Raw genomic sequence first — 22,994 nt, 5'->3', positions numbered from 1 at the left:
ACTGCTAGGTTGGCAGAAGCTGGTGCTAACAGCAGGAGCTCACATCGCTCCCCGGATTCAAACCTGTGACCTTTTGGTTAACAAGTTCAGAAGCTCAGAGATTTAACCCACTGTGCCACCGGGGGCTCCCCAAGGAAGCATGATTTATAAGAACCGTAGTCCAAAATACAACTTTGCTAAGCTCTGGTCAAATTGAAAGTGGAACAGAAAGCAATCATACGCCTCCCACAACAGTTGTTAAGATATCTTTACAGAAGGACTACTTCATGCCTGAAAGCCACAGCTTCTAGAAAGTCTTAAGTTTAAAAAAATACACTACTATGGCTTTAATTGCAAGGCAAGAGATACTGAGCACAACTGGAATTTTGATAAGTAAATGGCAAATCTGGGGCTGCAAAATAATGGAAATGATACACTGTGATGTAGTGTTGTGAAAAAGTAAAAATTAAGCAAAAACATTTAAAACAACAGTAAAGGCTATAGTCAAATAGAAAAATCACCCCAAGACTAGAAGTAGTGTTTATGTTTCACAGAAATCATATTTAAACATTTACACCCCCTACAAACCTACAAAGACTTCATCTCGTTTTGACAGTCTCCTCTTTAATTGGCTCTCTACCACTGCTCTTGGGTGGCATTAGTGCCCTCTGCTCCCATCTATCTTTCCTTCTCGGTTACTGTCCAGCTAGATCTGCACTTCCCGGCTAAAAGAAATTTGGAGACCTACATAAAGAGAAGAGGAGGCAGGCAATTCTGCTCTGAAGCCATACAGGTTAAAAGGCTATGCCTGGAATGAGTGGATATTCTGCAAATTAATTTCAAAAAGCAAATTAGACAACAAAGAACATTGTCCATAAGTAATGTCTAAAAAGCTCTGTGCAGTATTTATCCTGATTAGGCAAATCATATTCTGGCCACATATAGTGATTAGTGTCTGTCTTTCTCTAATCACATTTCGAAGGGCTCCTCATTGTTTTGATGTGCCCATCTTGGAGAGACCTCACCTTATAAAGGTCATGTGACATGATCTATTTCCCCATTTGGAGAGTCTTTGCCACTAACCTGGGGAACAGAACATCTCTACAGCCATTGTCAATGACTGGGTGAACTTATTACCTCTAAAATATATCCATTACTTATTTTTTTTATGTACTCTTCAACTGTCAGATTGCTTGTCTTGATGCTAAAACTACTACACAGTACTCTGGACTAGACTACTGTATATTTTTTCCCTCTCAGCTTCACAATAATATGCTCATTAAAAAGCCAACATACTTACCGTATATACTCGCATATAAGCCGGGTTTTTCAGCCTCTTTTAGGGGCTGAAAAGCCCCCCATTGGCTTATATTCGGGTGAAGGGGAAAAGGCTGAGGGGAAAAAAGGCTCTGAGGCTGACTAGCAGAGTCCCTGGTCTTGCCTTCACCTCCACAGCCCTCTCCCCCACTGCATCCACTGCGGAGGCTTGCAGCACGTGGAGACCTCCATTTGAAAAATGTTACCAGCCGTGCGGTAAAATAAAGAGAAACGGAGGCATGTGCATGGCAGGATGAATAGGGAGGGAAACATGCACCGCCATTTCTCCCCCACTCGCTGCACACACAGTGAGTGGGGGAGAAACGGAGGTGCAGGCGCACGTGGCAAGACACGCAGGGAGCGAGTCGCACGCCTCCATTTCTCCCCCACTCGCCGCCTGAGCAGCTTGTCTGCTCTCCACAACGCAACTCATCTGGGTTGTGGTGTAAAAAACAGAGGGCACATGCACAGCGAGTGGAGGAGAAATGGAGGTGTGAGCCTCCATCCCTGCTCATCTTGCCATGTGCGTGTCTCTTTTTTTCCTTTTCTCACCAGAAGCGGAAGCCGAAAGATGGCTTTATCAATCACTTCTATTGAAGTTAGATGGCCATCTGACAAAGTTGCTTTGATTGTGCTTTCCCTGCTTGAACACATAATAAAGGGGGTTAGACTAGATGGCTCAAGGAGTCTCTTCCAACTCTATTTATTTTTGCCAATCACTGATATTGAGGCTAGATGGCCATCTGACAGGGGTGGTTTGATTGTGCTTTCCCTGTATGAAGGCAGAATGAAGGGGGTTGGACTAGATGGCTCAAGGGGTTTCTTAAAACTCTGTTTATTTTTACCAATCATTGATATGGAGGTTAGATGGCCATCTGACAGGGGTGCTTTGATTGTGCTTTCCCTGCATAAAGGCAGAGTGAAGGGGTTGGACTAGATGGCCTTTAGAGGTCCCTGCCAATTATAGGATTCTATGAAAGGAGTCTTAATTGAATTTGAGCCAAACATGAGCCAGCAGTGTGATGCTGCAGCTGAAAATGCCAATGCCATCCTAGGCTGCATCAATAGGAGAAGCCTGAGGGAACTGATATGACACTTCAACTCAGCTGGTTCTTTAATTGCTTTAAATGATAAATATTTCATCCAACTCAGTTCTTGTGGGTTTTTTCGGGCTGTATGGCCATGTTCTAGAGGCATTTCTCCTGACGTTTCGCCTGCATCTATGGCAGGCTTCCTCAGAGGTCTGCTGGAGCTGGGAAAAAAAGGGTTTATATATCTGTGGACTGACCAGGGTGAGACAAAAGGCTATTGTAAGTTGGGCTAGGTGTGAATCTTTTTAACTGACCACCTTGATTAGCATACAATGGGCTGACTGTGCCTGGAGCAAACTCTTAATGAAAGGTGCTTAGAAGTCCCTGCCTGTTTTTCTCTCTGCTGTTTTAATTTTAGAATTTTTTAATACTGGTAGCCAGATTTTGTTCATTTTCATGGTTTCTTCCTTTCTGTTGAAATTGTCCACATGTTTGTGGATTTCAATGGCTTCTCTGTGTAGTCTGACATGGTGGTTGTGAGAGTGGTCCAGCATTTTTGTGTTCTCAAATAAAATGCTGTGTCCAGGTTGGTTCATCAGGTGCTCTGCTATGGCTGATTTCTCTGGTTGGAGTAGTCTGCAGTGCCTTTCATGTTCCTGGATTCTTGTTTGGGCGCTGCGTTTGGTGGTCCCTATGTAGACTTGTCCACAGCTGCATGGTATACGGTAGACTCCTGCAGAGGTGAGAGGATCCCTCTTGTCCTTTGCTGAACGTAGCATTTGTTGGATTTTCTTGGTGGGTTTGTAGATTGTTTGTATGTTGTGTTTCCTCATCAGCTTTCCTATGCGATCAGTGGTTCCCTTGATGTATGGCAGGAACACTTTTCCTCTGGGTGGATCTTCATCTTTACTCTTGTGGCTTGTTCTTGGTCTTTCATCCAACTGTTTATTTTAACTTGTTAAACAATGTTTAGTATTGTCTTTTGTTTGAAATTTTAATGGTTGTTTATATAGGCATTGAATGCCTGTTGCTATGTTGGAAGCCGCCCTGAGTTCCCATTGAGAGATAAATCATTGTTGTTGTTTTTGTTGTTGTTATGAAGTTATTGTTGATACCATATTGTTTTTCTTGACCCTTCTTTTCCATTTATTGAGGTAGTTTACCGTTTTTCTTTGAAATACGGTAAATATTCAAAAAATTTAACCTATGTATGCTTCAATTAATGTGATTTTATTAGTATCTATTTTTATTTTTGAAATTTACCAGTAGCTGCTGCATTTCCCACCCTCGGCTTATACTCGAGTCAGTAAGTTTTCCCAGTTTTTTTGAAGTAAACTTAGGTGTCTTGGCTTATATTCAGGTTGGCTTATACACAAGTATATTCAGTATTTAAGAAATTCATTTAAAATCTAACCAATCTAAAGATGCTGCCTGTAGGTATGTGTCCTCAGGATGCATGGACACATAGAGCATTGAATGGTTGACTTCTTACTCTGGTCTACAGCTCAAAAAAACATAATTTCCAAGCAAAGATTACCACGAACTTTTAGAGTTCTCACCCATCCTTTGTCTGATCTGCCACTCCTGCCAAGAGTTGCACTGTATTTGGATTATGCTGTGGGTCTGTGTACAGGCCGAGGTATCGCTGCACAAAGTCTCCTGGTGTCATGTAATGCTCTCCCTCTTTTTCGACAGAGGCATACTAGAGGAGGGGAAAAAAGAAAGAGAACCAGATATTATTGTAAAATGTCTAGCATGTTTTACAGAAGCCAAAAGTCCAATGTAGTTTATACAGTAGAAAGGAACAGAATGTATGTGGCATCCCAATGTGCATGCATGAAGTGCATCTGCACAGTTTGATTTTTTTTGTCATAAATATATATAGCGACAGAGCAATACTGAAGTCCACACAACAAGCTTGCCCTTCTCTCCCTTTTCTCTGCAGCCCTCTTTACCGTTCAAAAAGCCTTTCTCAGGGAGCGTGTGCTGACTACAACAGAAGAGGGAAATCAGAACAATCTTGCACTGATGAGTGTCATTTTTCATCTATAATAAAAGAGGATTGTGCTTGTGAAACACTAGATCATTGGGTTTGGTAGACATAGCTGGGGGAATGTGATTGTGACCTGAGAAATTATCCCAGTATTGTCGAGCCACAATGACCTCCCCATCCCAAAATAAAAATCTTTGTAATAAATATATTATTTTAAAAATCTTCTTCAAACTTTCCTGAATTTGAAACATCAGAGATCAGGAGCGGCAGCTTCGTCCCCCAAAGACTTTATCATTTCTAACCCCTTAATAAATTGTACCCATTTCCTTTGACTTTATTGTGTAACTTGCATCTTTCTGTATACTGTATCTATTCCATATATATCATGCATAAACTTATTTATAAATGTAACAAGATTTAGCTCAGAGACAATCACTTTTCCATAACCTCGCTGAGGCAATTCAGTGAGAACAAGAATGTTGGGCGAATTCCTCTGGCTGTTTCCCAAGCCAGGTGATAATCAAAATCCATTGTTCATGTGTATAAAGAGATAGGTAGTTTCCCATGTCAGCCCAGATAAGCCCATAATTGTTTGTCTGGTTCATTTGAGGCTGAGAGATTGCTGATGGCAGAAACAGAATCTCTGAGTATTTACATTTGTTAAATCTCTTTATTGGCAGCCCAACCCTTGATTGCCCAAACACCTTTTGTTTTAGCAACCTTGCATCTTTGTCTTCAGAAGCTCCTATCTTTGTCAAACACAGAATTGGATAGTTGGGTAAATCAGAAGCTCATTATTATTTCTTTAATACTGTCTTCACGGATGACACTTCCTCCCAGGGGGGTATCCCACCAGCTGATTGGTTCCTCAGCTGGCCAATCCTAACTGTCATTTCCCAGCGAAAGGGAATTCCCACCTGGAAGTAGCAACGTCATTGGAACTCCTGGCTAATCAGGGCATAGATCCAGACTGGCCCCTCTTTCGACCAATCAGGGGAGGGAGAGGGAGTTTTGAATAGCTATCAAACTGTATAAGCTGTCATGCTTTCTCTGTATGTTTATGCTTGTACATTTTGAAGCACTCTTTTGACTGAATTGAATTAAACCTTGGTGGCTTGTCTTCAACCTGGTGAGTTATCTTTCTGACTTGGTCCATTCAGCATAGCATACTCTCGCTGGGCATGGATCTTCTTATCCGCGGTCCTAGTTATGCACTTCACCAGTATGGGAAATCATATGTGTACTATAGCAGAAGTCTAGTGATGGCCAAGTTTAGAAGTAACTTTTAATGTGTTTTTATCACATTGGTTCAACTTGTCTAGAGTTAGTAGCCTCTATTTAAAGCTAATACCAATGAATCTTGCTTTCTCCAAGTAACACATAGCAGAATGCTCTACCAACAGTCACTGATCTTAACATATATGGGGTGGGATCCAAACTTGAGTTAGTAATACCTGTATGAGTCTTGTAAGATGTTCCACTGGTTTTAATCAGAATATCAAACAACTAACTTAGCTTGGATCCAATTCATTCTCTACTTTCAAATATAATACAGGCAGTTCCTAAGTTATGTTCATGATAAGTTTTGTAGGTTTGTTCTTAAGTTGAATTTGTTTGTAAGTCAGAACAGATACATTTTAAAGTGTAACTCCAGCTAGCTTTGGCTAGCATAGGAAAGTCTTAACACTCCTGTGTGTGCCCCTGTTCAAAAGATTTCACCTCACATTCTGTCCCTGTGATACAACATCATCAGGATGACTATGCTTTTAAAATTTGTATGAACATATGCAATCATTTATACTGAGTCAGGCAGTTGTTCTGACTAACGTCTGCTCTGAGAGTTGGTGCCAGGTTGATGGAGGGCAGGGAGTTTATTAGGTTTCGAGGGAAGGGCAGTGGCAGGCAGGGCGAAAACAGTGATAGTTGTATCCATCTAACTCAGTACAGCTTCTCAAAATGACAAACCTTTAAAAGTATTTCAATTTTTTCTGAATAAAAAAAATTAGGACAACTTCTATCACAGTAAACCCTTTGGACTCTTGTTTTACCATGCAGAGTACAGGCTAAATCCATCCACCCTTGACTATGAATAGCCCGCCAACACATAAGAAGTCTGTAAGTTTTGCCCAGCTTGTTAACTGAAAATGCCAATGACTGAATTTGGAATCTTCCAACATCCAACATAGAAAGTTCATGCAATGTTTCAATGATTGGCTGTCAGCAGCATTTTCCAAATGTAACTTCCATATGTCTGTAAGACTATGTGTTACTGAAAAGGCACTTTCATACATTTGGTGCCATTTTATTAATCCAGATTTACAGAGTATATCAAGGAAATCTGAAATGTTTTGCATTGACTACCTTTTGGGTGACCAGTTTTCTAAGGTCTCTTCCAGACAGGAGTTAAACCCCTGCTGAAATGAGTTTTTAAAAACCTGCTTTGGTGTGGGTTTAAATCCACCCCTCTCCAAAAACACCCCTGACTTTCCTGGGTGGGGTGTCATCCAGCCACCATGAAGCACCCCAAAACAAGAATGATTTTTTTAAACTCACCGGATCACCATTACTGTGGTCCTTCCATCTTTCTGGAGCATAGAAATGGCGTGCCAGAAGACAATGAGGGAGATAGATTTTGCTTCTCATCTCCGTCCCGTCCCCCCCACCCCACTACCTGGCACATTTTTTCTATATGCCAGGAGGACCAAAGGACCACTGTAATGGTGGCCCAGTAAGTTTTCTTTAAGTTTTCCGGCTTGTTTGGGGAGAAGGGGTGGAGCCCAAGAAACCAAGGAGGCTGTGTAGATTGGGCCCAGGGATTGCGTGATGCAGTCCCTGGGCCCAATCCACACAGGGCCCACATCTGGTAAGACCCGGATCTTACTTAAGATCCAAGTCTTACCAAGTAGAAACCCCACTTTGTTCCAAATTAATTCAATTTTACCTGAGGCATCATTTGGACACCTCAAGTAAAAGGGTGACAGGTCCCGCATTTTTGGGCCTGTCTGGAAGTGCCCTGAGATCACAGCCAAGGTAGTTCATTTTGGCGCAACAGTGATACCTTGTTGACATGGGATACTGTCTCAACTGTTAGTATAGTATTGAAATTCTATACTAGACTTGATCACTGCTATATAAATATTTTATATTTATTCTTGTTTTTAGCTTTTGTATTTCACATTGATTTTAACTCTGGCTCAAATATTGTGTTTTAAAGTCTAACTTTATATTTTACTAATTGGTTCTATCATAAAAACATGGAAAATGCTAATTCAACTCACACCTTCTTTATGTCAGCAGGAGAGCGAGACACACAGTGGCTGAGAGTGCTCCAGAGCACTCTCAGTTGCTGTGTACCTTCCTCCCCCATCTTTTTGGCATTAGGATGTAGTGGGCTGACATGTCCTTATGCCAAGAGGAGAGGGAAAATGAGGAGGGCCTGAGGTAATCGCCTAGGGAGTCGTATCCAGCCACCATGCCTGGGGTAGATAAATGTTCCAGGCTGGATCATCATTTCACAAGCTCTGCTGCACTCACAAGCAGTGAATCACATTCTGTGTTCTTCCATGAAGCAGCTTCCACCTCCTTGTGTTATGCTACGCACAGTAGCAGAAGTCCACCAACCCCTCAGAGAATGGGACTGGGACTATAAAGAAAACTGGCAAAATTATCTGCTCATGCTGCCTTCATTGCACATGTGTTACATTCACAAGCACTGCACATGAAATTACACGTTTCCAGCATACCTCTTGGCAAATGTTCAGTTCTTGCCCAATTTTATTCTTGTGAAAAAAGGAATGAAAGACATTCTTTCAGACTAACTCACTCAATTCTAATGCCTACAAATCCTGCCTAGTCCAAATCCTGCATAGAAAATTGTGTGAAGACCAAGGTTTGAACATTTGAAGCAGCAATGCTACATGATGCAGAGTCATACCATCATCCCCATCTGTCTCAGTAATGCCTAGAGAGACTGGCAGTAGCTGTCTAGGATTTCAGACAAAGGTCTTTTGCAGTTCCAACAGCGCTTGAACCAGCTAAGGACATATACATGAAAGAATATGTTGTATCCCATTTTACTATTCTTTTACCAAAAGGTGAAAGACTTTTGGTGAAAGACTACTACTGACCTCTACCTCCGGCCCATGTGGAAAAGTGCCTTCCATGGAATGTGCAATTTCCAATAGGTTCACTACTTCAAAGTGTAATTTTCAGTTGGTTAGCTGATATTTCATCTCTACCTAACACTAAACTCCTACACTAATGTACCTACACTCAGTGATGGGCCCTCCCGCGGGAGTGGAAAGCACACACTACAATACTCAAATCATTTGCTAAGAGATATATATACACAAGAATTAGAAAATGCATACAAAAGTGCCATCTGAACATTTCAGACCAAAGATATTTTTCACATTTCTCAGAGGCACTGTCAAAGCAGACTCTAAAGGTTTGAAGATAATTATACCCAAACAAACTGAAGATTCTTTGCTAGCACATAAATAATCCAAACATTCAGATGCATTAAAAAAACTGTAATATACTAAGTATATTTATTTTCAAAAACCATCTAAACAATGCATCAAATAATCCAAACGATGCATCTGGAAAAAGACATGTTAGCTAGGAAAATAAGCATATATTTTACACTATTTATTCTGCTGCCAAGGCCCAGATTTTCAAAGAGTTGGGATTTATTATTCATGTTCTAAAAGACCCAAATGCTTCTGGTTGCTAAGAAATTACGTATACATTTCACTCACACTTATGTACATAAATACCACTTACATACCAACCACAAGCCATCAAACACTATCATAAACACAGTCACCAGGAAACAGAGTGCTCCAGATGAGTCAAAAAAATCTTAGGAAGTATAGAGATGTTTCTATTTTATTTGTACCTGCATATTTATAAGTTTGAATCTAACCTTTTTCTTGAAATATCAAAGGCTTCTTCTCCTTTCTACTGCCCTACCTTCTTATTCCTTTGTCACTGGTTCTTGTCAAATCCAGAGTGATGCAAGATTGCAGAAAAATATTTTTTTAAATTTCCACTGAGTCTTTGTAGATATGACTATATTCAGGAGTTATAGTCAAAGAACGAAATTGTCTTTACAATATTACACTACTTGGTATTAGGATAATATTTGCTTTGTTTTGCTTGATTTTTGTTGAATCTCTTCCCTGCAAGTATAACTGGGTTTACTTAATGGTGGCTATCTTTACTACTTCAGAGACAGTAGAAACACCAGATTCGAACCTGTAACCTTTCGATCAACAAGTTCAGCAGCTCAGCAGTTCAGTTTGTTGCTTTTTTATTTATAGTGATAACAGTGTCATGTTTGGAGGCTGGATGCTTTTGAAGAACTACCAAGCCCCAAGGGGTTATACTAAGATTTCTGAACAAAACTTGGCTGGTATTCATTATTTTCACTACTGTAATTTCTGTCAAGATGTAAATGTTGTTGAACTCCATAAGTTCAACAACTTGTTCTCTCTCTCTCTCTCTTTTAGCCTCAGCACTAAAGCTCAGAAGGAAGCAGTTTTCTCTTTTCTCCAGGCAAAAGTGGCACTGTGAATTAATGAAATTTCTCCCATGATATGTAGAATGGTATTGGCAACAAGACAAATGACCAAAGCTTGAGAAAATAATGGAGGCATTCGTGCATGGCATGTTTTGTACTGATTTGCGTCAGCCAGCTTTTAATCACCTTAGCAGCACATAGCCTAAAAATCAAATATTTCATAACAAATAGGTTTATTGAACTATCATTATCTCCTAGGATAGGAAGCTGATGGGCTACTGGTTATAGCAACCTCCCTCTTCACCAAGGGAAGACAGGACCACCTGCAAAATTTGTGTTACTTTTGCAGGAGTCTTCCATGGATGGCCACAGAAAGATTTTCAGCCACAGCTACTCTGCTTGGAGCAGAGGATTAAAAGTGGCATATAGAGAGAAACCCAGCATGGTATAGGGTTGAAGGACTGGACAAGGATTCCGGAGGACAGGGTTTGAATCCTTGTTCAGTCATAGAAACCTACTAGGTGATTGTCGGCAGTCACATTCTCTCCGCCTCAGAGGAAAACAAAGGCGAACATGCTCTGAACAAACCTTGCTAAGAAAACACCACGAAAGGGATGCCTTAGGGTAGTCATTAATCAGAAACAACTTGAAAACACACAACCACAATAACAAGCAGAGAGAGAAGTACTCTAAAGGTATCAGATCCAGTTTAAGATTGGAACAACACTAACCCTTCTTAGTACTTAGATCAGTGTTTCTCAATGTCCCTTAATACAGTTCCTCATGTTGTGGTGACCCCCAATCATAAAATTATTTTCATTGCTACTTCATAACTGTAATTTTGCTACTGTTATGAATCATAATGTAAATATCTGATATGCATTGTGTATTTTCATTCAAATTTGGCACAAATACCCCACACAACCACATTTGAATACTACTGGGGTTAGAGGGGGAATTGATTTTGTTATTTTTGTTATTTGGGGGTTGTAGTTGCTGGGATTTATAATTAACCTACAATCAAAGACCATTCTGAACTTCACCAATGATGGAATTGAACTAATCATGACACACATAACTCCCATGACCAAGAGAAAATACTGAAAGGGTTTGGTGGGCATTGACCCTAAGTTTTGGAGTTGTAGTTCACCTACATCCAGAGAGCACTATGGACTCAAACAATAATAGATTTGGACCAAACTTGGCACAAATACTCAATATGCCCAGATGTGAACACTGGTGGAGTTTGGGGAAAATAGGCCTTGACATTTGGGAGTTGTAATTGCTGGAATTTATAGTTAACCTACAATCAAAGAGCACTCTGAACCCAGCCCACAATGGATCTGCACCAAACTTGGCACACTACCTACATGGCCAACACTGAGTACTGGTTGGGTGTGTGTGTGGGGGGGGGGGGGGGGGGAATGCACAGTTCACCAACAGCAAAAAGGAAGAGAAGGGCAGGCAGAGATCTTCAGCCTTCTTAGCCAAAGAGGTTCCTAAGACCATCAGAAATATGTGTTTTCTGATAGTATGTGATGACCCCTCTGAAACTCCCCTAGCGACCCTCCCTAGGGGTCCCAACTCCCAGGTTGAGAAACACTGACTTAGATGGAAGACTGCCTATGAACATTGGTACTGTAGGTTATATTTCAGAGGGAAAAAGTAGCAAAACTATCTCTGAGTATTCCTTGCCTAAGAAACCTTATGCAATTCATGGGGGCACCATATGACGACAGCTGACTTGAAGGCACAAACATACACACTTGGATCCAAATCTTCTCATAAGCCAGGCATGCAATCAAAAAGGACATGTCAAAGCTGAAGCTGGTAGACAGTTGGGACCAACGGAAACCTTTTCTTCTAAAATAATTCTTCCCCCACACCCAAACAGCTCACAAATCACAGATCAACAAAACTAATACCAAGAAGAGTCAATATGAAACAAAAGCACATTGCGGTACAATTTCATAAAAGTAAATCCCCAAAACAGGAAGATAATCAGAAGCATATTTCCAAAATAGAAACATTTCAGATTCCATCAGAAATTGATAGAGAGGGAGGTTTCTTGAAAGGAGAAGAGTTCATGTCAAGACAAAACAGGTTGAGTAATCACTGAATGATCTGTGTTGGCATGCAAATTGTTTCTAAGGGTGAGCTGCTCAGAAATTTCAAGAAGTCAGTTAACTTGGTCAGACTTGCAGCCTGAAAAAAGTATTGTAGTGCTCAACTTGTTTAGCGGTTTTATTTCAAACATGAAAGACGACTGTGATCATATCAAGCAGGCATGGTCACCAATACCATTTGTCAGTAAATGTTCAGAAATGTATGTAGATTTGACTTTAAGAGACCATACTCAGAAAGGTCTTCAAAATATCCACAGGCTAAAATGCAATAGGTTTAACCTACCACTTTATCACATTTACTAAATTCCACTGAGTGCTACACTGGGAAGCCACTCTTGTCATCACATTAGTTTGGCTTAAAGTGTAGGCTAGAGCATTTTTTGCATATTTTAAGCATGGGGGCCAGCATTCTTTTCAAATGTATTATTATTATTATTATTATTATTATTATTATTATTTTACTGACACAAAGCACAGTATGTCACAGCAAAAGAGATATATTTTTGTTGTTGTTGTTTCCATGCTGTGTAGTTCTGGGAGTTACAGTTTCCCAAGGTCCATACCCTTCTCTCGTTACATTTACACTATGGAATGAATGCTCTTGGACCCCATTTTAAATACCATAGCTCCATACTATGCAATCCTGGGAGTTATAGTTTCCCAAGGTCCATACCCTTCTATGATTGGATCTGCACTGGAGAATAAATGCAGTCAGGACCCATTTTAAATGCCGTTGTTGTCATGCCATGTCTCCATGCTGTGCAGTCCTGGGAGTCATAGTTTTCCAAGGTCTATACCCTTCTCTTGGTGCATTTACAGCATGGAATGAATGCCCTTGCATCCCACTTTAAATGTGACAGATCCATGTGATGGAGTCCTCCTGGGAGTTACAGTTTCCCAAGGTCCATAACTTTCTCTTGGTGCACTTACACTATGGAATGAATGTTCATGGATCACACTTTAAATACCATAGCCCCATACTATGCAGTCCTGGGAGTTATAGTTTCTCAAGGTCCATACCCTTCTATGGTTGTATCTGCACTGGAGAATATATGCAGTCAGTACCCATTTTAAATGTTGTTGTTGTTATGCATGTTGTTGTTATGCCATGATGTGTAGTCCTGGGAGGCATAGTTTTCCAAGGTCCATACCCTTCTCTTGATGCATTTACAGTATGGAATGAGTGCCCTTGCACCTCACTTTAAATGCGATGGCTCCATGCGATGGAGTCCTCCTGGGAGTTATAGTTTCCCAAGGTCCATACCATTTTCTTGGTGCATTTACACTATGGAATGAATGCACATGGACCCCACTTTAAATACCATAGTTCCATACTATGCAGTCCTAGAAGTCATAGTTTTCCAAGGTCCACACTCTTCTCTGTGGGGCAGCCAAGAGAGAGGGAGATAGGAAGGCAAGTAGGGAGAGAGCATCGCTGCTCGTTTTCACCAATGAGCAGGGAGAGGGATGGTGAGCGGGACTAAATCTCTTCAGCATGAAAGAATACTGAAAAGAAACCGAGAGACCTTTAACAGTGTGATAGAAAGTAGGGAAAACATCAATTTTATTAAAAAACTGAGTAAGACTGAGCTTTTCTCTGCTCTCCTCTGCCACACACTTCCCTGCCTAATGTGATGAAGTGGCTAGTAAAGTTCTAGTGACATGCTTCCCTTCTCTCTTCTGAATAGCAGTACTAACCAGATCTTCCCTCTGGACTATCTGACCATTCCTCTCTCTTACAAAACAGGTTTGTTTATGTCATGCAGGCTGGCCTCCAACCCAATCAGCCCGCAGGCTGATGGGGGACACTGCCAAACTGTCAGTCCTCCTGTATCTGTTTAAGCAAATGGTCTTGGGCCAGGCCTATCAAACATAAATTCTCAATGGAATATGTTGGGTTGGGAATAGCTCCTTGAGCCTGAAGGCTCAAAGAGCTTTTTTCCAACTCCATGTGGCAGAAGGCACATTGAGTCCTCGGTTCAAGAGATGCTTTGATGGTTACCTTAAACTGTTATAGTGGGTGACAACCAAGTACATGAGTGAAGTCTGAACCTCCTCAAACCCATTAGGCTGATTACTTTAGCTATTTTCTACCTATAGGCAAATAAGTAGTAGGAATGTACAGAGGACATGGTGGGAGCAGAAGGTAAAGACTGAAAAATTAATTCTGTGACTGGATATTCGGTGGGTAGCTATAGCTGAATGAGTATACCGAGATGACATGTTTTAAAATGTATTTTAATTCTAATAAAGAAAACTTTTGTTTTGCTTATCATTGGATCTTATTGTTTTTAGTCTAATCTATCCAGAGGTCCATAAAATTGAGCAGCCAATGAGCCAATGAACAGTATTAAAAAAAAGAATTAAAGCTGTGTCTACATATAAGCTTAAACAAAAAACTTGCTGCCCTGCCACTGACATTAACCTATGTAACTCTGACATAGGTCCCATCTACGCTGACCATTTAATGTGGTGGTTCTCAACCTGTGGGTCCCCAGATGTTATGGCCTTCAACTCCCAGAAATCCTAACAGCTGGTAAACAGGCAGGGATTTCTGGGAGTTGTAAGCCAAAACTCCTGGAGACCCACAGCTTGACAACCACTGATTTCAAAAGCTAGCTTTCAACTACTCCTGCTAGACAACAAATTCCCATCAAAGAATGAAAATAAAGTCCTTAATGAGCATCAGGACTCTGTGATTTGTGTAATCACCACGCAGGCCCCAAGCTGGTTCCAGGATTTCCTATATAATTGTCTGCACAGTGAAACCACGTTGTGCAATACCAGTTTGAAGCTGCATTAAATGAACAGTGTAGGTGCGGGGCCCTAATCGCTAGTAAACATATTAAAGTTAGCCATTTTCTTTTCAGTGTTTCAGATCTTGCCTAAGGAAGTCTCATACAAACATTCCACTTGACACCAATATTAGCACCTGAAATTTAACTTGATGCATATCAGGCTTGAGGTGTCACATGTGGCATGATACATGAAGCAAACAAGGGGAAAGGGCATAAATATCATGTTCCTCATGAAAACGTGAGCACATGAACTTCACTTAATGATCTTCACCTTGACTTGTCTCCATTTTCAAGGGTAGCCAAATTTAGCCAGGAATGCACACCCTTTAGGCATGGCAGCATTGCATAAGCCAAAGAGCACAAGGGAACTGACCCATGAAAACTGCGGTTATACCCACAGCATTTCAGCACAAGGTGTTCCAGATTTGGGCATAAGGGATTATGTTGCAGAGGAGTTGCAAACAAAGCTGCTACCCATTACATTACTACTGTGTGTATGCTGTATGGCTGTTCCACAAATGGAAGGTTTCTGATCCAGCAAAGGCTTCTGCTGCCCGGAGAGGAAGCTATTTTTGCCACTTCCTCTTTCTCCTTCTGTAAAGAAACGTATCAACGCCACCAATAAAATGTAAAGACGTGGTGTTAATCCCACCAAATGGGACCACCAAAAATGTAAGAAAGTTCCTAGACTGCTATTAAATTAAACTGCCACCAATAAGTTTAGAGACGCTGGTCTTAAAGTCTCTATTTATCCCTATTTGCGTTGTGTGGTAACTTTGGTAGAGTGGAATGCACCGAACGTAAAATCAATGGAGGAGGCAGATTTAAAATACAAAGAGAACAAGTTTATTATTAAACAAAGCGTAATTGTTGCAATATTGAGATGTTGAGCTTGGCATATGCTTGATGGTTACAAAATGGCTTGGTTGAGATACATTCAGGCTTTAGATGTTACAATCTTATAAACTCCTTCAGTGAAGTGCTTTATTATTTCAGTGTTCCCTGTTGTGAATATTCACACTGTTTGTCCTATACCGGATCAAACCACTGATCTCCAGTCTTCCACTACTGGCGATCCTAAAACCCCCTCTGTTAGATTCTTTTTAACTCAAGCAATCTAACGAGGTTTCCCTTCAGCTCCCTTGCTGAAGAAATATTCACAAACACTAAAACTAACTGAATCTATACTGCTTCACTCCACAGAGCCCTAACTGACTCTGCCCTCTTCTCAGGGTCTCATCCTCCTGACTGACCTATTCTCTCAGAGTCCCTATCTGACTCTGCTACCCTCTCTCAGGTCTCTTCCTCCTGACTGAAAAATTAACTGTCACTTTCAAACCTTTTTCTCTTTAAGCTCCGCCCACCTCCTCTTCTTGCCTTGTCACCATGGCAACCTATCTCTCACAGCTAGGACATGGCAACCAATGTAAAACATAAATACATTATAAATAACACTTATAATAAACATATCTCTACACCTTCATTCTCCCCATACAAGCTCCATGCTACCCTAAGGGATCTGCCAAACCAACAGTGCATATTCTGGACCACACAAAAATGTACAACATTAGGAGGAAAACTTTTTCCAATTTTGCCATTACCAATAAGCAGAGGAATATTTGGCCCTCAAGATGTTGCTAGATTGCAACTTCCATCACCCTTCACTATGGTGAACTACAAGAAAGGAGATTCCATCTGAACATGAGGAAGAACTTCCTGACTATGAGAGCTGTTCAGCAGTGGAACTCTCTGCCCTGGAGTGTGGTGGAGGCTCCTTCTTTGGAAGCTTTTAAACAGAGGCTGGATGGCCATCTATCAGGGGTGATTTGAATGCAATATTCCTGCTTCTTGGCAGGAGGTTGGACTGGATGGCCCATGAGGTCTCTTCCAACTCCATGATTCTATGGTCCATGTTGGCTGGGACAGTGGGAGTTGACTCCACTATCTGGAGGACCATGTGTCCCATCCGTGTCCTGAAAGGACCATAGAAAGGGCACATCTACATTTCAAGATTAATGCCATTTGACACTTTTTCAGATGTCATGGCTCAGTGCTATGGAATCCTTGGATTTGTAGTTCAGTGAGGCACCAGCACTGTTTGGAAGAGCAGGCTAAACCCTTTATAAAACTATAACTCCCATGATTCGTTAGCATTGAGCCACGACAGTTAAAGTGCTGTCAAAATGCATTCATTCTACAATTCAATTCACAGTCAGTCGCTATGTTCTCACTTATGGAGCACCAATGAGTCATACATTCTTTATGTGTCATAAAGAAAACAATACTGTTAAGTCAACTTAGGGATTACATGGGAGGAAACAGAACTCTTTAATAAAAAAAATAACTAAAGGTAAGTATAATGGCCAAATTCTTTTACAAAATTATTCAGTCTTTTAAGTCCTCAAACAGTGAAGAGGAGTCTTCCTGGAACAATGTGCTTCACTTATAAGAAGTTTAGTCTTTCAATAAAAATGTCAAAATCTAGTATTTATTTATTAATTAAAGGGTTTCCAAATCACATAGACATCTGTTCAGAAAAGTCCCTTAGGGTACACCCAACAACTCTACACATGATCAAATCAGAAGACAACATCTTTAAAACACAAGGAACAAAACCATCTACTGCTCTTTAAAAGCCAGATTAAAAGCAACTGTATTTTAGACTGCATAAATCTAAGCAAAAATAGGGTCAATCTGACATTCTTAGGGATGAACAATCTCATAAATATGGGCCCTTCCAGACAGGCCCTATATCCCAGGATCTGATCCCAAGTTTTCTGTTTATCCCAGATTATTTGATAGTGCAGTTTAAAGCAGAAAACCTGGGATTATTTGGTAGTGCAGTTTAAAGCAGAAAACCAGAAATCCAGTTTAAAGCAGAAAACCTGGGATCAGATCCTGGGATATAGGGCCTGTCTGGAAGGGCTCTACGCTAACACAAAGGAGGCACTGTCTTGTGCCCATACAAATCTCAACTTCCTTGGTAATTAAAAATATAGAAATCATTCACCAACCACACTTTTATAGGCAGAAGAAGTACCACAAATTGAGCTAAGAAACAAATTGGAAGTCAGCATAATTAATTTCACCCAGGCAGCTCGAAGCAAAGGACAATATTTCTGTGCTACATTAAGTGTAGTTCTGCACACTTCCATCTTCATACCATTTAGACTGAAAAGATACAAATGTTCTTTTTGGCTGCTTCCAAACTATCCTAATCTGAAAACTGTCAAGTGGCACTTCTAGTATAAAGCTGAGCACTGCAACCAACTCAAGATCTTTTTGTATGCGCCTTTATAGAAAATTATGCACCAATTTTTCAGAATGCTAGAAGAAGATAAGAAATGAGAAGAAGCGAAAAACATAGACAGCATCAAACATTGGGTTACTGAGAGTTTTCTGGGCTGTATGGCCATGTTCCAGGAGCATTCTCTCCTGACGTTTCACCCACATCTACAGCAGGCATCCTCACAACCTCTGAGCATGCCCGCCATAGATGTGGGTGAAACATCAGAAGAGAATGCTTCTGGAACATGATCATACAGCCTGGAAAACTCAAAGCATCCCAGTGATTCTGTCCATGAAAGCCTTTGACAACACAGCATCAAACATAGTTTCTAATTCCATGATTTTGATTAATAGAGTTATGGATCGGGAAAATTTATGATACATGTGTTGCTTCTCAAAGTGTCATAAAATTCTTTATTGTTTCAATTACAATGAATTAGCTACAATCTCCCCATAAATTACTGAGTGCTACTGCTTACCTGCAAAAATATATTGCGTAGCTCATTTGGATCGGCTCTTTTGGTTGTCTGTACCTATAAAGTCAAGAGAGAGAGAAAGTTAATACTTTACTTGTAAAGTTATTCAACTACCAAGTAGGGAAAACTTCCAGTGCAATCTCTACTGATAAGAGCAATATATCTACTAGCTTCTCTTATCTAAATGATAAAGTAAGCTCCATATATTCGGACACGTTTAAATTGTTTGACTTTAAAACAACAGAGATCCTTATGACAGCTGTCAAATTCAAGAGGGAGCTGTCAGGGAAAAGAAAACAGAGCATGAAGAGAAGCACAGCATGATAAAAGTTATGCTGCAAAATTAAAAATCTCCCGATAGTTGTGTAAACAGGATTGAAAACAAATAGTGGGTATCAGTAGCTATATCTGCAAATGAATCTTATATACACACACTTCAGAACAAGATCAGATAGCCACTGCAATGTAATAGTGCAATAGAATATCATGTTACTTCACATAAGGTATATTTTTCTTCGGGGTGAATGCAACATTTACCTACAAAGGAGGAAAAGGGGCTCTCATTTCAAGACTGGCAGTTGCAATCTTGTGAAGGGTGTGCACCCTGTAACTACAATATCCTTCACACATCAATAATGTGGTGCAGATCAAAAACTTTTGCTGAGACTTTTCCCTTTTAAATAAAATAAAATAAATCCAGCTCCAAAAAAGAAAAAAACACGCAATGGCTCAGGACTCTTTAAGTAATTTAGAGATGATCTAGACAAGGATAGCACTACAGCTGAGGGCTTTTCCCTCAGATAAACCAGTTCAAAGTGGACTCAGAGAACCCAGTTCAAAGCAGATATTGTGGGATTTTCTGCCTTGATATTCTGGGATATAGGGTTGTGTGGAAGGGTCCTAGATTTTCTCCTTTACACTGAAAACTAAAAATGCACCCTCCCACCTGAAGCATCCTATGTCCAAGGGGGCTAACATTAAAAACCAGAATGTGGGCTTCAAAGCTTAATGCTTTATTATCAAAACATTTTGTTTTGTTCTTCCCCTGAGGCCTCTTCCAAGGGCCCTTCCACACAGCCATATAACCCAGCATATCAAAGCAGAAAATCCCACAATAACTGCTTTGAACTGGGTTAGCTGAGAGCGCACTGCTATATATTCCAGTAGAAAGAAGATAATGTGGGATTTTATTTTATGTGGAAAGGGCCCAAGTCTGATACCACTGACACATAGGGCCCTTCCACACAGCCATATAACCCAGCATACAAGACAAAAAAATCCCACAATATCTGCTTTGAACTGGGTCATCTGAGGGCCCTTGCTCGCAGCCTTATATCCCAGAATATCAAGGCAGAAAATCCCACATTATCTGAGTGTCAACTCAGAGAACCCAGTTCAAAGCAGATACTGTGGGATTTTCTGCCTTGATATTCTGGGATATAGGGCTGTGTGGAAGGGCCCTTAGTTGTGGGACTGAGGCAAAACTCTGCTTTTCCCTTATACTCCATACATAAAAGACATTTCTGTACTCTATCATTATAATTTTAATGGTAAAAATCTGGGGGAAAAGACAGGAAGAACATAAGATAATACAAGAAGATAAGAAGACCAGACTTAAAGCTGGAGGACAAATTTTCTCCTCTCTTTGTTAGAGGATACATAGAATTTTTAATACTTTGGGTAATGTGTGTAATTATAACTGATATGAAGCAATAGATGTATCAATTTTAACTTTGTGCAACATTGCCCCCTCCTCCAATTCCCTTCCTCTCCATCTTCACCACACTAAATATTTATAAAGACTTAATTTACTAACAATAACTCCACTACCCCCACCTTCTTTCTTCTTCTTCTTCTTTTCCCCTGACTTTCCAACCCCAACTTTTGTGTGGAAAAATTGGAAATGGTCAATAAAAAAAAGTTTATATAACACAGTAAAACTATGTCCCCTCCACACAGTTGAATAAAATCCCACATTATCTGCTTTGAACTGGGACATATGGCAGTGTGGACTCAGACAGCCTAGTTCTAAGCAGATCTTGTGGGATTTTTGCCTTGATATTCTGGGGGCCCTTCCACACAGCCCTATATCCCAAAATATCAAGGCAGGAAATCCCACATTTTCTGAGTGTGGGCTCAGATAACCCAGTCAAAGCAGATATTGTGGGATTTTCTGCCTTGATATTCTGGGATACAGGGCTGTGTGGAAGGGCCCTGAATCCACACTGCCATATATCCCAGTTTAAAGCAGATAATGTGGGATTTTCTGCCTTGATATTCTGGGATATAGGGCTGTGTGGAAGGGCCCTCAGTGCTAGACAGAGAAGAATCAATCTAGTAAATTACTTTCATTTTCCAATTAGAAAGACAAACTGGAAGGATTCAACTGGAGCTGATGAGGCTCAACTAATTCTGTCTGACACCACTTAAAGGGCCATGGCTTAATTCTCTGTAGTTCTGGAAGGCCTTTAGCTTTCTCTGAGAAGGAATGTTTATGCCTCACCAAACTGCAACTCCCAAACACCATCGGTTTGGATTCTTCCATTATTCTCAGTAGTGCTTCACTAAACAGCCCATGTTTTTAACTACTAAAATGGCTCACAATCCATATTGCAATTGGAGGGCCCTTCCAGCCAGCCTTATATCCCAGAATATAAAGGCAGAAAATCTCACGCTATCTGTGAACTCAGATAACCCAGTTCAAAGCAGATATTGTGGAATTTTCTGCCTTGATATTCTGGGATATAGGGCTGTGTGTGGAAGGGCCCATTGAACTGGGTTATCTCAGTCCACATTGTCACATATTCCAGTTCAAAGCAGAGAATGTGGGATTTTATTCAGCTGTGTGGAAGGGGCCTCTGATAATGTGTGATTTTCTGCCTTGATATTCTGGGATATAGGGCTGGAGGGACAGAGTGAGAGAGAAGATCTACTCTAAAGAACACAACCAAGGTGGCCAAGAGCCACAAACTAATCTGTATTTGAAGCTTTCCACTATGGCCCCTTCATATAAAATTTAGATTATCTGCTTTGAACTGGATTATATGGCAGTGTAGTTCAGGGCCCTTCAACACAGCCATATAACCCTGAATATCAAGGCAGATGATCCACACTCACAGATGGATTTTATACAGCTGTGTGGAAGGGGCCTCAGAGAATCCAGTTCAAAGCAGGTAATGTGGATTATCTGTTTTATCATCTGGATGATATGACAGTGTGGAAGGGGCCTATGGCTGCATTTACTCAATAGCATGGGTGCAGCTGGACCCTTCCACGCGGCCCTATATCCCAGAATATCTAGGCAGAAAGTCCCACAATATCTGCTTTGAAATGGGTTCTCTGAGTTCACACGCCGATAATATAGGATTTCCTGCTTTGATATTCTGGGTTTGAGGCCTGTGTGGAAGGGCCCTAGATAACCCAGTTCAAAGCAGATCTTGTGGGATTTCCTGCCTTGATATTCTGGGATATAGGGCTGTGTGGAAGGGCCCTCAGTACTATGCGATTCTGTGAAGTTGGCATGCTCTTTCGCCTTCTCTGCCAGAGAGTGCTGCTGGTGCCTCACCAAACTCCAACTCCCACGATTCTTTAGCACTGAGGCAGAGCAGTTCAAGCGGTGTCGAACTGCATTAATTCTACAATGTGTGCAGGCCGTCAGTTTCGATTCATGAATAGCAACAGAAAAAGCCCGTGTAGGGCTCCAACTCCCAGGGTGCCAAAGCCCTGAGCCGCGGCAGTGGCCAAACTGCGTTAATTCTAGAGTGCAGACGCATGTGTGCGAGAGGCAGACCTTGAGGGCGCCCCTTCTTCCCTTTTTCCCAGGGGCCTTCCTGCCCTGCCCTGCCCTGCCCTGCCCAGCTCCGCTTCCTCCCCTTTCCTCCAGGGGCGCCTTGACGCCTAGCTATGGGGGTCCCCTTTAGCAAGCACCCCAAAAACTCTTGCCGCGCTCTTCCTGGGAGGGAAAGGGATCTAAGCCAGCGCGGAAGGAGAAGAGAGAGAAGGAAGAGAGTCACCTTGACCGCCATGCTGAGCCAGGGAAGCGGGTGGTGGTGGTGGTGGTGGAGGAGGAGGAGGAGGAGGAGGAAGAAGAGGAGGAGTCTCCCAACGGCGCTGTCAGGCAGCAGGCGCGCCGCAGCCAAAAACACCTCCCTTCCTCCCTGCCTGCCTCCCTGCCTGCCTGCCTCTTTTCGGGCCGGCCCTGTGTTCCTAAGCAGCGTCCCAAAAGCCCAGCCCGTGTCCCCGCGTGACCTCGGACAGAAGGAGGAGAGGGGAGGGGAGGGGGCTCCCATAAAGGAGCAGGGCTTTCCTCCTCCTCCTCCTCTTTAGATCACTGTCTTCTCTCCCGGGAACACACTTAAGGATCTGTGCTCTCCCTCTCTATCTCTCTACATTCACCCGCTTAGACTGTCATTGTTATTTTTTTAATCAACGTACTGTAATTACTCTCTCATCAGCATTCCAA

At 41.4% G+C, this 22,994-nt stretch overlaps 1 protein-coding gene across 1 annotated transcript in view; it reads right to left on the bottom strand.

Annotated features, from left to right (window-relative positions):
• The window catches only part of SLC25A12 (solute carrier family 25 member 12), an 87,808-nt gene extending 65,038 nt beyond the window's left edge, over positions 1 to 22,770 (bottom strand). Inside the window, exons 1-3 of the mRNA XM_067471540.1 lie at positions 22,546 to 22,770; positions 18,536 to 18,589; positions 3,887 to 4,029 (exon numbers count right to left, since the gene is read on the bottom strand). Of these exons, the coding sequence (XP_067327641.1) occupies positions 3,887 to 4,029; positions 18,536 to 18,589; positions 22,546 to 22,557 (209 nt within the window). The 5' untranslated portion in view covers positions 22,558 to 22,770. The remainder of the gene's footprint in view (positions 1 to 3,886; positions 4,030 to 18,535; positions 18,590 to 22,545) is intronic.
• Between the last annotated feature and the right edge of the window lie 224 nt (positions 22,771 to 22,994).

This window comes from Anolis sagrei, chromosome 1 (assembly GCF_037176765.1).
Source record: "Anolis sagrei isolate rAnoSag1 chromosome 1, rAnoSag1.mat, whole genome shotgun sequence".
NCBI classification, from domain to species: Eukaryota; Metazoa; Chordata; class Lepidosauria; order Squamata; family Dactyloidae; genus Anolis; species Anolis sagrei.
This window is presented reverse-complemented; position numbering and strand designations above follow the sequence as displayed.